This window comes from Vanessa cardui, chromosome 18 (genome assembly GCF_905220365.1).
Source record: "Vanessa cardui chromosome 18, ilVanCard2.1, whole genome shotgun sequence".
Taxonomy (NCBI): Eukaryota; Metazoa; Arthropoda; class Insecta; order Lepidoptera; family Nymphalidae; genus Vanessa; species Vanessa cardui.
In genome coordinates this window covers 2,707,279-2,722,595 of record NC_061140.1, presented here as the reverse complement: position 1 = coordinate 2,722,595, position 15,317 = coordinate 2,707,279, and the positions used below count along the sequence as shown (strand labels likewise).

The window sequence follows — 15,317 nt, the reverse complement described above, 5'->3', positions numbered from 1 at the left end:
CATTCAGAAGATTCCAATGACGAATGGGTTTGGGATCTTTTTTAATACAGATACGGGAGAAGACTTCTGTTAGTTGATATGATATTGGTGATGATATTGATATGAATATGATATGAAAGTCATGGTCAGGCGCTATAATTTGTCAATTATAGCACAAAATGTACACACCAAATTGACGGAATAGTTTCTGTCCCTGTTTTATTAATTAAATAAGTATGTGTGCATTTATAGGAACGTTTTATTAAAGCAATGAAAAAACTTAGATATCTATAATTTAATGTAAAATGTGTTATACAATATAATATATATTTTGTATTAAGTAATCATCATTATATCAAGGGCCAGGCAGTTCGTTGTATCTCACAGGATATGTTAGTTGATTTCCTCGATCCCATGAATACAGCTCCTGAAAATAACACAAAAAATGTACAAGTCTTACTAATTAAATATAACTATATAGTAACTCTATTTAAATGCGAAAAAATAGATTTTAAGCTTCGAACACAAAAACATAGATGGCGCTTAGAGGTTAGTTTATTTAATATAATTTAAATTAGTTTCAATTTTGATACAAGTACTGCCATCTATGACAGTAATAACGCAACTTAGAAATCTACAAAACTATTAAGTTCTTGTTATTATGTGTAGATGGTTCTTATTACACAAATAAAAAGAAAAACACTAACGAAAATATTTGTTTTTTTTTTTATACTTTTTTCCCATGCCCAAGTTTCTGAGATATCCATAGAATTTAATTATTATGGACGCGACTGGCAACAAAATCTTTAACATTTATTTATGTAATCATGAAACGATGTTTACCTATATCCTACTCCAATAAAAAAAAAGAATCGATATTAAAAAAAATACAAAACCAGCAAAAACAAAACGTTGCTTCTATTCAGCGTAGACAAAATATGAAGCTTCGCCGTTTCCCTACACATGGTAAGGTGAATATTTTATGCACTTTTTTCGGCCGCATATTTTGAGTAAGCCTTGTATTTGTACTAGCTTAGCTCTATATGAAATAATAATTTTTTGACAGCGCATGTGCAGGTCTCGTTTTGGCAACATTTTACATGAAACTGTTTTTGATGGGATTTTAGTTCCCTTGGTATATATTGTAGCCACACATACCACATGAATATGTTCAAAAGCTTCTCCTCAGGGAAAGGAGGCCTTTAGCCCTGCAGTGGGAATTTACAGGCTTTTGTTGTTGTTGACATACCATACCGTAAATACCAAATTTCTATTTCTTACATTAAAACATTCTTTGCACCGATTTTGGATTTAAAATTAGAACTAAGTTTTTTTAAGGTACAATTTGTTTGGGTCACACCCACACCGGGTCAAATCAACTCTGACAGATTGGGTCAAAACACAATAACATGGTAGCTGTTTGCTATCATCGAGGACATAAATCAAGGAGGTACGCCTCGAGGCCCGTACCCAGCTCGACCTTTTCTTTTTCTTTTTTTTTTCACGCAGGAAAAATCTCCCAACCCAGCTCGACCTAGACCAAATAGAGAGCCTACCCTCAAATTTGATTGAGTCTGAGAATTAATCAATTTTGAATTTGTATGTAACGTTACATTTAAGTTTTGCTTGTACGCTGTCTGTGTATGGTTGTGTATGAACCTTGTGCGTGTGGTCGTATCCAAGTTGCGTGGTCTTTCTGAAGGGGTTAGTGAACTGCAGCGTCACCTCCACCGGCTTGCTCAAGTATAAATCAATGGCCACAGTGACTTTGCTTTCGCGCTCAGTCGCTGAGTCCAACGCGTACAGCACACCGCATACTATAAACATTTCTCCCACCTGAAAAGTTATTTACAACTAAGTATAGTTTCATTTAAATACACCCTGTGTTTGGCGAATTCAAATTATGCTTACCGAATAGATATGATATATTTTGAAAACAAGACATTTTAATAGTAGAATGAACGCCATTATTATTATTATTGTTAGAAATAATTTCTTCTCAAAAGTAGGATATAAAAAGTGAATAAAATTGATGAATAAAATTTTTAATAATAAATAAACATAAATTTATAAAAATGTTGCATTTTGAGTATAAAACAATCGCATAAAAAAACTTAAACACCGAGTCGCGACCAATTTAACCCATTAACATCTAATAATTGGTTAAATATTGTCTTGCTGATCGAAGATCAATGTTTGGTGCTCGAATTTATTTTCAAATACCTTCGGATTATTATCTCCGTTATTTAGAGAAAATTATCTTATTATGAGTAATGCATACTTACTTGTTTGTGATTCAGTGATATATTCCAAATGTAATCTATATTTAAGTCGTCCTTGTTTGGATCAAAACTGAGCTGCAATGAAAATTTTAATTAAAAGAAGTATAAGAAAGATACTTAAGAGGTGTTATATAATTTACATGGATACATATATCAAATAAACATCGAGCACTTTAATATATTCAAGTATTTAACAGCTAAGAATTTTTACAATTTGGTAGAGTACATTAAGGGTAATGGAATAAAGTGGGCACTGAGAATGGGACCAGATTTAGAAAAAGGCAAAACATAGGGTGCTTCTTAATATGAGTTTTAATGTCGTAATTTAAATTAGCAAAATAATTAATTCGAACCCATAATTATTTCGTTATCTATAACCTCCGCACCGTTAAAATTTGGCGCTGACAATATTATTCTCAACAGAATGTCGACATTTCAGAGACATTATATTGTGATTCCCAAAAAATAGTCCGTATTATTTCTCATACCTTAGCAACTGCAGTGTTGTTCGAACCTTCAATAGAGTAGATAGCCCACAGACCGTTGTCGTCAGCACTGAAGTCGACCTGGTAAATTAAAAAACATCTTGAACATACCCCACAAAACCGAAGATTTGTCAAATGGAATTTGGCCGAAATTGGTTTACAGATCATAAGTCAATACAAACATCAACAAAAGTAATTATGTTGTTGCTTTGCATAATTAATGACACATAACAAAAAACTTATTACATATTTGTTAGCAATATAATAAGTTTATAAAGTAGTAACATTGTCTATGCCCTAATCTCATCTTGTTGTTGTGTCTTTATTTTGACACTAGAAGGATATGTTAGAGCAGAGTCCACTCTGAAGTACTCTGTAGTAATAATCAGTACAATTGTAACAAGATTAAGAAATAATTACTGATAATGATATGAATAATTGGTATTTAGAAAATAACTTTTTTTATCATTGACCTGATTATGCTGTGAGCTGTACAATCTACCGTCGGCGTGGGGTAAGTGTACCGATTTTATTCGACTTTGCGTTAAATCGTAACGTATGATGTCACCGGGATGCCCTGACTCATTCGCCTGGTAGAAGAAAGACCCGCTGTAGACGATGTGGCCGTTACCCTGAAATCACAGGAAATATTGCAAGTTGGTAAGTTGGTACTACAAACGTTATTTAAAAAAGTTTACTTGAAAATGATTCTGTATTATGCAATATCTAACACTAATGATATTAAAAAAGGGGCTTGGAGCCATCGTCACAGTAGCTTGCGAAAGCGATCGTGTGGCGTCCGCTGAAAAACCGGAGAGGGTACTGATGGTTTTTAGTGGGTATTCCGGTGTACTAGGGCGCAATCCTGGGCACCGGTTAGTCCCACATACACATCGCTGGGGAAACGCGTCATACATTATTCCAGTGAGAAAAAGAGAGTGTCTTGGAGCTATACTGGACCCAACACAAAAAGGATCATTAATGTCGGTTTAAAAACAAAAACCCGCCAAAAAATATTTAGTTAATAAATATATAAAAACTTTATGTGGAAATACAATACATCTTATGTATTGACAAAAGAACAGTCACGAGTTGATAGTGGGCATGTCTATGCGAACTTACATCAGGTATGTATTTCATATTTTTTTATGCTTATAGGTTGGCGAACGAGCACGTGATGGTAAGTGGTCAACATCACCCATAGACAATGATGCTGTAAGAAATATTAACTATTCTTTACATCGTAAAATGCCACCAACCTTGGGAACTAAAATGTTATGTCCCTTGTGCCTGTAGTTACACTGGCTCACTCACCCTTCAAACCGGAACACAACAATACTGAGTACTGTTTGGCGGAAGAATAACTGATGCGTGGGTGGTACCTACCCAGACGGGCTAGCACAAAGCCCTATCACCAAGTAATTTTATTAAAGAAAAGAGTAACTAGGTACTAGGTTTTATATCCATGGCTTTACATTTGATACTAAACATCTCATCATCATCATCATCATCTAGTACCAATTTGAAAGTGCTAATAAAAATCCAACTAAATAAAGATATTTTTTATTTTAATCAATGATAGTAGGTATTTTTTTAACTCACAAAGAAAGGCTTTTGTAACTTATGGAACTCGTCAACATGATCCGACTTAAAGCTGGCTTTGCTTCTGTACTCCCGCAGTCTTTCAATGTCATTCTCTTGTGTAGCCCAAAGTTTTTCTTTCTGAAAATATTATTTCTTTTTTATATATATTTTGGGGGAAATACCACAAATTCAATTTTCTTTATCTGAGTCACATCTTCAAGAATGAGCGGTTAATTTTTATGTATAAATAGGAATTAGTGGCAAACGAAATACGTACCTGACTTTCGGAAGCGTTAGAGTCCCGCAGCCATGCCCCAAACAGTTCATCAATGTATCGGTGATACACGGGCTTACCGATTGCATATAATTGACAATCTGAAAGAAATAATAAATAATCTTTACCATTTACTTTTTAAACTACGCTACGGATTTTTGCTGTTTTCATCCGTAAACAAAGCGATTCAAGATTTACACGGTCCAACTTTCCAGCCGGATAAAAATAAGATTTTTTGTTTGTTCTTCAATCTAAAAGGTATAAATAGACTTTTATTGTTACCGTATGAAGTCTAGAAGGCAAGCTAATAAAGTCCAGTCATAAGTACGCTAACCAGAAATAAGCTTGTTAAGGAGAAGGAAATGTAATGTTTTACTTATTTACTTCGTTTTTACAGACAAGAAGTACTTGGGAAGTTAGTGTCTTGAAAGTCATATGTAATCCTTGACGTGAATCCCATCGAATTCTAACGGTAAAGAATAAAGAGCGCTTACGCACACATGCAGAATGAACGTCATGGCCAGAATGGATCAGGTGTGTGTATGGGTGTGTATCGATGAAAGTAGATAAGGCTAGGATTTGAACGTACTTATGTTTCTCCTGGGCTTGTACCCGGCTGTGGTATTCATCGTGGATATTAAGAGCAATGCGCGGTCACACCGCGGACAGGAAGGACACCGCTGAACTTGACACAACTCCTCGTATGACGTGAGTGTTGGGGGACGGAAGCCGAACTCCATGGGCTGTTGGATTTGGGTGTGCTGGTTCGGACCCGGATCTGTGAGCAAAAGTAAAAGATATTTTTATTATTGGTGCATTTTTCAAGTTCTTATCAGAATTTAAGACCATGTCTCTGACTGTAAAGATATTTATTTAAATTATTTTTTAATCATTTGTTGTGAGATTTTTAGATATTTTGATGGAAAAAAATTTGTAAATTAAATTTGATTCATAAATGAGCTGGAAAAATATTTAATGGAGAACATACACATCAAACGAATATGCCCTTTAACTGTTTGGTTATTGAGCTCATTTTTCGCGACGCAGCTGTATTGTTTCAAGTCATGTTCTCTGAGGTTGGGTATCTCGAGTCTCATGATCCACCTCCAAGGGTCCCCAGTTGTGGAAACTTCCATCCTATATCGAGATCCTTCTAAAGTAACTCCATCGCTTTCCCAAGCTAGAACTGGTTCTGGCCAGGCCTGAATCTGAAGAAAGGAGATTTAATGAATAATAAATATCGGTAAATGTTGATTACACTCTATATAAAGCTGCCTGTTTGTTATCCTTGGTAAAGTAAAATAGCCCTTCAAAAGCCATAGTTACTCATCTCCAAAACTTTGACATCAATGGACTTAATGAACTTTGTTTTTAAGATAATAATTGATGCTATTAACATATGACGCTTCAATTAAATATACGATAAGGATGTATTGTAAGAAAACAAGGGCTTTGGATACATTGGGCCATAGGTGATACAGGGAAACTCGTGGAAGGTTGAACTGCGGATCGAACTTGGTAAAAACTCCAAGTGACAATAATTAATATGTATTAAGAAATATGTGAGAATTTAAGACTTATTAATAAAACATATTAATATTCATTTGGTGGTAGGGCTTTGTGCAAGCCTGCCTGGGTAGTTACCACCCCCTCATCAGATATTCTACCGTTAAAAAACAGTACGCAATATTGTTGAGTTCCAGTTTGAAGGGTGAGTGAGCCAATGTAATTAAAGGCACAAGGGACATAGCTTCTTAGTTCCTAAGGTTGGTGGCGCATTGACGATGTAAGGAATAGTTCATATTTCTTACAGCGTCATTGTCTATGGGTGATGATGACCACTTACATTCAGGTGGCCCATATACTCGTTCGCCAAAAAATCCCATAAAAAAATCCTATTTACCCAAAATTTCATTATGAAAAGAATGAAGTAAAGGAAGCTATACCGGAGTGTATATGGGAAGCTCCCCAAGTGAGCCACTGTCGTTCCTAATGGCTATTAGGGAGGCCCAAGGGGTCGGGATAGAACCTGTAACTTTGTCTATTAAATATAATGAATTATATTATTATAATTTTATTACACTTTCTAAAATTTTGTAGTAAATGAAATACTTTCTCACCTCACATTCGATCTTGACTGTTTTGTTAAAAACATACACTATGTTGTTGGGCACCCGTATGTATGGACTAACTGGAAAAAAAACCGATGGTAAATTTATTTATCAATCTAATCGTAATATCATCTCAAACTTTCTGATCTTTTATTTGATGACATGAATTATTAACACAAATTGAGCACATGATAACTGAGCTTGCTCGTTTAATTCCCGAATCTTCATTCAAAATCAAGATATCCAACTATTAGGTCTTATATTTATATTTATATAGAATAGGATCTGCTCTCTCTAATAACCAAGTAAGGGATAAATTATATTGTTAGTGGAAAGAAAAGCTTAAGTGCCAATTTGGTACAATTCGAAAATAACTTTTAAAGTTTATACTGTAAATCTCAATTCTCAAAAGTATAATTTTGGCAATTATCGCTTTGTCTTATCCACTGGCTTATATGATAAATTACTAACAATGTACTTCAACGTCAGTGGTCTGGTTAGCTGGCGGCTGCATGCCATTGTTGGCGAGACAGACGTACTTGCCAGTGTGCCAACGGGACACGTTCGGTATATTGAGCACGTGTCCGCTTACGGATGCATCACGCCAGGAACCCTTGAAAAAATTGGAAAAACTTTAAGCAAACTTGCTGATACTATAGTCTAAAACAAATTAGTCTATTCTATGATTGGAACATGAATTGCGTGAATCATTAATTTATGCCGCTAATTCTATTTTTAAATATGAAACAAATTAAAGTATAGCCTGCAACATATACATATAGTACGACACAACTTAATGTAGCATCGGCAAAATTCGTATAACCGATCATATCCGAATTAAGTACGCTATCCCAAATTACCCATATCTATTGAACTGACGCGAGAATATTTAGCGTCGAATTGAGCGATAGGGAGCTATTTCTATTGATTGTATACATCGGCAATCGGTTTTATTGAATTTTCCGATGCTACATCTTAGTTGTATAGTACGACACTATAAGTATATGGTTTTTTGACCAAGAAAAAAAAGGAGGAACTTCCTTATTCCACCCTTAACTATAAATATACATATATCCCAAAAAAAATCAATTAATTATTTTTTATTTTGATTTATGTTTTCTATACGCTTTTAAGTTAAATCCTTAATATTTTTTTCTCATATAAATAAATGAGTTATTCCAAAAGCAAAATTAATTTAAAACATAATTGTTAAAGTTATAAATTGATCAGGAAATTGGTACTTTCCAAAAAATTGATATATATTCTTACTATACCTGAATAATAGGAGTTCCATCAGCTCGTCGCCACTCTATCGTGGGTTCTGGAAAGCCTTTGGGATTGCAGTCCAAGCGCATAGTGTCCCCTTCGCGTACTATCAATCTTGGATTTTCCACTGAAATAAACATTTAAATAAAAATTAGAATTTTAAACCGGCCATCTCATATTGAATCCCTTATTACATTATATATACTATATAATATTATAAATGTGTAAGTAACTCTGTCTGTTTTCTGTCGCTCTTTAACTACAAGACCAATGAATATAATTTGATGAACACTGGTATGTAGCAAACTTGATCCCCAAGAAAGGACACGGGAAATCAACCCTTAAAAAGCAAGCGAAGCCGCTGATAAGAACTAGTTTAAAATAAAAAAAAAAATGTTTTCACGTCACTGGATATGACCCATCCAAATTTAAAGTTATAGAAATAATTTATAATAAACTAGCTCCCAGAGCCGGCATTGCACGGCTAGATTCAACATAAAACGTTTATATCAATGATAATATACAACAATTTCAAAAATCATCATCGTATTTCATTAATTTTATACAAAAACCTAATAAATTATACAGCATACCCTTACGAATCAATTGGTTAATTAGTGAAAACCATATGAAAAATCGTTTGGTAGTTTTTGAGCTTATCTAGTACATAGACCGCTCATAGATCTTGGCATTCTAAGAAATATAAGCCATTCCTTACATAGCTAATGCGTTACCAATCTAGGGAGTTGTGATGTTATGTTCCTTGTACTTGAAGTTACACTTCGGTTCGGAACACAACTGTACTATAGTTTGTTTGGCGGTAGAATTTGATCATGAATGATTAGTAGGTGGTACCTAACCATACGGGCTTTCACGAAGCCCTCCAAGTACATATTGATACCTTATGCATATACTGATTAAATAATGCGTAGATTTAAAAAAAAGAAAGTAAAGTAACAGCCTGTAAATTTCTCACTGATGGGCTAAGGCCTCCTCTCCCATTAAGGAGAGGGCTTAGAACATATTCCACCACGCTGTGCCAATGCGGGTTCGTGAAATGCACGTGTGGCAGAATTTTGACGAAATTAGACAAATTCAGGTTTCTTCACGATGTTTTCCTTCACCAGCACGAGATGAATTATAAACGCAAATTAAGCACATATATATAGTGGTGCTTGCCTGGGTTTGAACCCGAAATCATCGGTTAAGATGAACGCATTCTAACCACTGGGCCATCTCAGTTCGATATTATAAAAATTGAGCAAATTATTTCAAAACTCACAGGCGAATGATGGCGGTATAAACATCTGATTTTCTTTAGTATAGTTATAGATGGAAAGGCCAGGTCTCCCTGGAGCCCCATCATGACCATCATTGCCTCGTAAGCCTTTCGGACCCATTGGACCACGGTCTCCCTTCGGTCCTCTTATGCCTGGTGGGCCCTGGGATCCTGCTTTGCCTGAAATTTAAAAATAAAGATTCCATATAACATTTTTAATACTTATGCAAATAATGAAAAGAAAGATTTAGTAACAAGCGAAACAAATGAAAATACATTGTTATTTTTCTCACCATCTTTGCCATCTCTTCCATTTTTCCCTGGGCTACCATCTCTTCCTGGAATACCGTCACGACCATCCTTTCCTGGTGCTCCATCAGCACCATTTCTACCTGACAGCCCATCAAGGCCAGGCTCTCCGGGTACTCCGTCTCTTCCATCTAAGCCGGGATTACCAGGGAATCCACGTTCTCCTGCAATTTTTTTTAGAGGTTAAGAATTGTGTTTATAAAGTTTATTTAATTCATTATAAATATATAAAAGATGTCGTTGATACATTAAAAAAAATACAGACTTCCTTTTTGAAGTCGGTTGATAAAAAAAGAAACGCAAGAATAAAATTAGTTGGCATTTTAGTAATAAGATAAAATATTGCAAAAAAAGTGTTTAATATCAATAAGATTTTGATTAATTGTACCTTTTGGGCCAGGAGGTCCAACTGGACCTCTCATCCCTGGACTTCCTGGCGTGCCTGGTGCTCCCGCATCACCCCTCTCGCCCTTTGGACCTTGAGCTCCTACTGGCCCTTCAGGCCCTTGTACACCCGGTGGGCAATAATCCTGTGTTGCTTTGCAGAATCCTTGTACAACTTTGTACTGGAATTGTGCAAATAAATTAATATATTTTATTATTTAAATTCCGCTAAAGTACATTTTCAGCTGAGATGTCGGGCTGGACACAGATTTTCTTGTTTTCTGATTCACGGGTGTCTAAATATTGCCAAAGTTTAAGCCAATGAGAATACTGCAAGGTTTTAAATCAAATCGGAATTCTATAATTTGATTTCTGTAAACTTTTATTTATATCTATATCTGTAGATCCCTTAGTATCACTATTCCTGATTGATTTATAGACAATAATTAAGAATTGAGCGATTTTTTTTACGGTCAGGATAGTTTTAGTTTTTACTTCAACATTTAAGATACAATCCTCATGTTTTAATCACAAAACCTTTCGTTTTATATTTATCGATCACTACAAATCTTCAACATATTTCCTATGGCTCATATTTATGCCTTCACTTATTTTAGCTTTCAAGAATATTTGAAGACCGCATCCGCACTATGCAATACTCTTTTGGCAATTTGCCATAAAAGTTAACGATTATAAAAACGTTTTTCCCAGGGATTTATGTTTTGAATCTAAAACTGTAACAGTCCTGGTCTGAAAAGGTTCTGATATGAGATTTTTCGTGCCAACAATAAAAGATTTTTTACAACGTTACTTTTGTCTTTTATTTCATTACATGTTCAAGTTTTTCAGTTAAAATTTACCTTGATGTTTTGGTATTTAGATGCTTGTATGAAGTTAATTATTTATTTTTGTATAAGGTTTTATTTTAAGTGTGTATTTAAATCGTAATGGTTTGTAGGATGCGATGTAAGAAGTCGCAGGCTCGATCCTGATAGCTTGAGCGACTGGCATACCCTTTTTTTTTCTCGCTGGAAAAACGCATTACGCGCCTCCCCCACGTGATAGAAAGTGGGGGCGTTTTTGGGACTCCGAGTTCCCTGGATGCCGAGTGCGTCTGCAGCAATCGGGTTTACCCACTAAAAAACCAGCGGTACCCTCTCCGTCTTTCAGCGGACGCCACGGGATCGCATGCTACTGTGACGCCCCGACGGTCGGCCCGGCCTCCAACACTTAGGGGGGATTCCCCCCGGGCTAGGCGACTGTCATACCCACTCTGACTACAATCCTTAAGCTTAATTTGGTAAATAAGAATTTTATTCTTTTACAATGGAAATCGTTAATACTATTTTTAAAATAAATGTGAGTTTTTTTGTGATAAATGTATTTGGTAAGTAAGAGAGTTGAAACATACATTAAGAAAATTTAATTTTTATAAATACGATTGAAGAATTTATACTGAATTTCTACAGCAGTACAAACTGTGGATTTGTCCAACTGATAGACAGAAAATACGTGATTATAAGGTTCCGATCACTGAACTTTTATTAATTGCGACAGATTACATTCAATGTGAGACCTATTCATTAGGCTTTAAATGCGTTCAGCTGTGCTGTTCAGTAACAATTGTCGTATCTCAATATATTACCATTGATTTGTGTTGATACGCTGTTTTTACTATTGTGTTCTTTAAAATTACATTAAATATATAATAAACAGTGTCAGTTATAACACTATGACAATGCAGTACGTGTTCTGTCGTGAGTTTTGAATTTATTTTTAAACGAATAAGGTTTTATAGTAAAATTCAAAAAGGAGAGGATCTTAATTTGCACATTTTTCTTACTTGTATTAATGCCAACGTATAAAACGAAATGAAGAATATTATGCGCCAATAAATATAACATTAAATATAAGTTAGGTTAGGTTTTTTCTACATATGGCGTTGATAAGTAAAGTACGACACAACTTAGATGTAGCACAGTCAAATTAAATAAAACCTATTACTACCGATTTACACGACCAATAGAAATAGCTCCTTATCGCGCCATTCGACGCTATTCGTCGCTATAGATTCTCGCGTCAGTGACGTGTAAAATTGACGAATACATCAGGTCATATCATATTACAAGTTATTACGTTAGCGTAAAAATTATATTCACATAGGAAATCAATATTGATAATTTGGGATAGCGTACTTAATTTGGACGTGATTGGTTTTACTCCGTTTTTTGCCGATGCTATATCTGAGTTGTGACGTACCTTTTTTATATGTATGTTCTAACACAATTGCTTCGTATATACGCAGATTTGCGAAATTATTTCGTGTCTGAAACGATTGTATAGGAAATGATCCCATTTATATTTCAGGAAGATCTGATGATGTGTTTCGGAGACAGACAGAACTCTACAATAAATTCCGGCAGATTGCTGGTATATTATTAGCTAACATATGCAATATATTTTGTTGTATTGATGTGAAATCCTTGTTATTGCAGCATAATTCTACGGATGCCATAATTATGCCCATGTATAATTTATTACAATAATTAAAAATATGTTTAAACGACTATAATTTAATAACGTCGTCAATATTGTCGGATAAGTTATTTTTAAAATTAAGCTTTCATACAACAACTTTTTTCTAAGGTACGTTCCGACCATTTTACAAAGATTCTCGTTAAAAAGGTTGTATTGTTCAGCAGTTTAATTATTGGTATCATATCAGTACAAAAATAAAAAGATAGAATCCATAATTTCATTTATAAAACAATTGCATTATATACTTAATTAATTCTTGTTTTATATTTATAAGCAAGGGTCGGCGAATACATTATATTATAATAAATATTAATAAAATTAAAGGTTGGTGCTGGGTATTAGAGTTAGAAAGAGGGCAAATATTTGCGTTTGCGCAGGCATACGCATTAGGCTACAATAATATTTTTTTTGTTAAATTCATACGCGTATAAGGTCTCGTTCACAGCTAGTAATGTTAATACAATTTTTGCATGCAATGTGTGATAGTATGCAGCAATTACAATTTTATTCTTATTACGTACGGGTACGGCTTCATGCTCACGAAGCCTTAAGATGTTGTTATGTGATATATAACAGTCTTCCAGTCTTAATTATTGGTACTCTTAAAGCTTTTTATTTCCAAACTAGCTGTGCCCGTGGTCGTATACGAGTTTGAAATTAGCCAAAATAAATGTAGCCTAAGTTACTCCTTATTATATCAGTTATCTGCCAGTGAAAGTCCCGTCAAAATCGGCCCAGCCGTTCTAAAGATTAACCGGAAAAAAAAGACAGACAAACAAAAAATGTAAAAAATGTTATTTGGGTATATGTACCTAGTGTAGATAAATATGCATTTAGTAAAAAAGGGCCATTTTAATGTTACAAACACACACTTCAATTTTATTATACGTATAGATTTATAAAATCACAAAAACTTGTACTTATTTTAACTGTGTCTGAATTTTTAATTTCGATTTTAATTGAACATTGTACAAATTATAAAAAAGATATGAAAAATATTTCATATTTTACAGTTATAGGTTATTAGATCAATAAAAAAAAAACAATCTAACCTTAAAAAATCTATCACTGTCATCATATATTAAAGCTGTTTATGCTCCAGTTATTTTAAAAGCTATCATGTAATTGTAGCACTTACAGGCACTCGTGAATAACTGGTGAGCCAGACCCACGTGTCGCCTCCAGGCGCTGGACCCTTTGCTCCTGTCTTCTTCATCTCAATTGCGTCCTTCTCCTCCAGCTCCGGCCGCATTTTTGGGTTAAAGAACTCCACATGTGGTGCCACTGTGTTGTCTTCTTGGCCAGGTGATTGTTTCTATAATATAGTGTGACAAATGAGACATCTATGATCATGATATCGCGTGCAAACTAGTATTAACTAAAGTAAAGATTGCAGGACTATTTTCAAGCATTCATCTTGTAAAATGTCAGAATTCTTTATGGCTTTAAAACTTCAATGTATTCAGAAGGAACGGAATATATGAGGTCCCTGGTTTGCCATTACAATATTATGGCCAAAGTAATTTTGATTATTGTTCTTAACCTCAATAACTTCCCTGTTAAATCTGTTTATGTTTTCAGCAAATCTATTTAAAACTTAATAAAATATTCCACTGAATCTTTGCAATTAAGTACAGTTATGAAATTAAATATACTCACGAGCATAGCATCTCTTTTTAATCTGACTGGGTTTGTAGCAAACGGATTAATTCTATCTACCTCTATATCGTTTAAAGTCAGATAATCAGTCTCTTGTATTGTGTGTTGATTCCTTTTAAAATCATCTAAAAAACCAGACGTATAATTGTATGTATGTAGAAGTAATGATAGGACACCGCACACACTCGCGAATACAGAAAGTTTTTTGCAGCATCGTACATGTTGATCAACGTCCTTTATTTTGTTTTTATCACTTTTATTTTCAATCTTCATTGTCAGATCATCTTCAACTACAAACGCGTCTGAATCTCGTCCGATCTCACTTTAATCAGCTTCAACGTCAGAATGATTACGAGTGGAGTAAAGCGTAGTAGCTGTCGATCTATATAAAGAGTAACTGAGTTATCTGAATATAATCCGGACAAATGTGGTCCTTCCTGTGAGATAGGAGTAGCGTAGTTGCACAATGACCCGTTCCGATAACCAATTGAGCCTTGTGTTATTAACGATCAGACGCTCCTCGATCTGCGGGGATTCAATTGTCTTTAAATACTATGGATTATATTTAAAGCAAGTGTGAGTATTTAATCACTACATAGTATAACAAAGTCGATTTCTCTGCCCCTTTTCCATATGTACGCTTAAATCTTTAAAACTGCGCAACGGATTTTGATGCGGTTTTATTTAATAGATAGAGTGATTCGAGAAGGTTTTTATGTATATAATTCATGAAAAATTTAGTCAAGAAATAGAGATAATTTTAGAAGTTTCTACTGTGATGTCATATCATTGAACCCCTGCGAAGACGGGGCGGGTCGCTAGTATAAACATCAAATAGATTAGCTTGACGATTTAGTTTGAATGGTTACTAAAAAAATAAAGTACAATACAATACAGATTCTCTTCATTGTGCTCCAATTAAACTTATACAAAGAATAAAATCAAAGTATGTACAAGAGCCGGCCTAATTGCCATGATAGCGACCTCTTTAAGTTATTCTTGCAAAATTGTAAATATACATTTTACCCACAGAAAGTTATTTGCTTTCAATTGCAATATATAAATAATTCATTTAATCATTATTACACTGCCCCATTGTCCAAAAAGCTTCTTTTCTTTTTTTTTTACTCCCATTTTTATTTTTATTTCATCCATGGACTTAAACTC

At 34.4% G+C, this 15,317-nt stretch overlaps 1 protein-coding gene across 1 annotated transcript; it reads right to left on the bottom strand.

The window, feature by feature from the left end:
* Positions 1-264: 264 nt before the first annotated feature.
* LOC124537635 lies at positions 265-14,617 on the bottom strand. The gene is made up of 17 exons (XM_047114531.1): positions 14,151-14,617; positions 13,630-13,806; positions 9,958-10,135; positions 9,554-9,733; positions 9,264-9,440; positions 7,990-8,108; positions 7,187-7,328; positions 6,725-6,795; positions 5,593-5,812; positions 5,194-5,382; positions 4,608-4,705; positions 4,349-4,468; positions 3,220-3,378; positions 2,750-2,827; positions 2,265-2,336; positions 1,639-1,815; positions 265-406 (listed from the first exon to the last, which is right to left on the bottom strand). Exons 1-17 carry the CDS (start codon positions 14,421-14,423, stop codon positions 335-337), a joined length of 2,502 nt encoding a protein of 833 aa, XP_046970487.1. The 5' UTR covers positions 14,424-14,617; the 3' UTR covers positions 265-334.
* Positions 14,618-15,317: the final 700 nt, after the last annotated feature.

What these genes read in the sequence shown, in the direction of transcription:
- LOC124537635 (XM_047114531.1), bottom strand. Translation starts at nt 14,423, where the DNA reads ATGAAGATTGAAAATAAAAGTGATAAAAACAAAATAAAGGACGTTGAT. An exon ending in TGGACCTCCTGGCCCAAAAG is followed by an intron (nt 9,734 to 9,957) that starts GTACAATTAATC and finishes AAAAAATTGCAG; the next exon opens with GAGAACGTGGATTCCCTGGT. An exon ending in CAGTCAAGATCGAATGTGAG is followed by an intron (nt 5,813 to 6,724) that starts GTGAGAAAGTAT and finishes TCCTTTCTTCAG; the next exon opens with ATTCAGGCCTGGCCAGAACC.